Genomic DNA, 1647 nt, shown 5'->3' on the forward strand with positions numbered 1-1647 from the left:
AGGGATCCGTGTGGGCTTTGTGGGATCCGTGTGGGCTCTGAGGGATCCGTGTGGGATCCATGTGGGGTCTGTGGGATCTGTGTGGGCTCTGAGGGATCCGTGTGGGCTCTGTGGGATCCTGTGGGCTCTGAGGGATCCGTGTAGGCTCTGAGGGATCCGTGTGGGCTCCGTGGGATCTGTGTGGGCTCTGTGGGATCCATGTGGGCTCTGTGGGATCCGTGTGGGATCTGAGGGATCCGTGGGGGCTCTGAGGGATCAGCGGGGGATCCATGTGGGATCCGCGGGGTGCTGAGGCTCCGTACTTTCCAGGAGTGAACATCGCGTACCTGAACGCCGGCATCGGGGGCCACAAAGCGTCCAGCCTGGCGGACCGGCAGCGGGAATACCTGCTGGATATGATCCCGCCCCGCTCCATATCCCAGTCCATCAGCGGACAGAAATAGCCCCGGCTGCCCCCCCCCCGCCCCTTCACCCCTTCCCACCGGGCCATACTGGGCCGTACTGGGCCCTACTGGGCCCTACTGGTGCCTCCGCTCCCGGGGAGAAACAGACCGCGAGAAACCAAGAGAAACAAACGGCAAACATGGAGAAAAAAACAACGACGACAACAACGACAAAACCACCAAACAGACAAAAGAAACATTTCAAACGGCCGCCTGTCCCCTTCCCAGCCCGAAATTCCTTGGGTTTTCCAGGCCGGGATCGCTCCCCGCGGCCGGAGCAGCCCCGGCCCCGCTGGTTTTGTAACGCCGCCGCTTCCTCCTTGTGTTGTGGGTTGGTTTTTTTGCCCCTTTTTTCCTTCTTTTCCAGCCCCCCTCTTCTCTCTCTCCCTTCGCTCCATGGATGGTTAAAGCTTTTGTATCCCTTTTCCAGAGACTTTGGCAAGGGCACCTTCCCGAATTCCCGAAGAATTCCCCTGGGGAGGGGCGGGTGAGGGAGTGGGGAGAGATTTTGGGGGCGGCCTGTGCTGATTCTGGGGGGAATTGGGGGGTGCCTGAGAGGGGATGAGGGGGGGAGCTCCGATCCCAGGGGGTCAATCCCATTGGGATCCGATCCTGGGGGGAAAATCCCATTGGGATCCGTTCCCGGGCTTGGTAAATCCCATTGGGATCTGATCCTGGGGGGTCAATCCCGCTGGGATCTGATTCCTGGGGGGTCAGTCCCGCTGGGATCCCATCCTGGGGGGGTAAATCCCGCTGGGATCCGATCCTGGGGGATAAATCCTGCTGGGATCTGATCCTGGGGGATAAATCCTGCTGGGATCTGATCCTTAGGGATAAATCCCGCTGGGATCTGATCCTGGGGGGTAAATCCTGCTGGGATCCAATCCCGGGGGATAAATCCTGCTGGGATCTGATCCTGGGGGGTAAATCCTGCTGGGATCTGATCTGGGGGCTAAATCCCATTGGGATCTGATCCTGGGGGGTAAATCCTGCTGGGATCTGATCCTGGCGTTGGTAAATCCCATTGGGATCCGATCCTGGCGTTGGTAAATCCCGCTGGGATCCCATCCCGGGGTGTCACCTCAGCCCCGCAGGAGGATCCCGGAGCCGATCCCGATCCCCCGATCCCAATCCCGATGTCCCTGCGGGTGACAGACCCGGCCCAGGAGCCTCTCAGAGGGGTGGCCTGGGGGGGGGTGGTCCC

The 1647-nt window shown here is 60.8% G+C and overlaps 1 protein-coding gene across 2 annotated transcripts in view; it reads left to right on the plus strand.

Annotated features, from left to right (window-relative positions):
• Positions 1-874, plus strand: part of GATAD2B (GATA zinc finger domain containing 2B) — a 19467-nt gene extending 18593 nt beyond the window's left edge. For both annotated transcript variants that reach the window (XM_042020507.1, XM_042020506.1), the window contains exon 11: positions 310-874. In XM_042020507.1, the coding sequence (XP_041876441.1) occupies positions 310-443 (134 nt within the window). In that variant the 3' untranslated portion in view covers positions 444-874. The remainder of the gene's footprint in view (positions 1-309) is intronic.
• Positions 875-1647: the final 773 nt, after the last annotated feature.

The sequence above is a fragment of the Corvus kubaryi genome, unplaced genomic scaffold, assembly GCF_017639235.1.
Source record: "Corvus kubaryi isolate FWS band 111438036 unplaced genomic scaffold, C.kubaryi_AGA036_p1.0 36997, whole genome shotgun sequence".
In the NCBI taxonomy this organism is placed as follows: domain Eukaryota; kingdom Metazoa; phylum Chordata; class Aves; order Passeriformes; family Corvidae; genus Corvus; species Corvus kubaryi.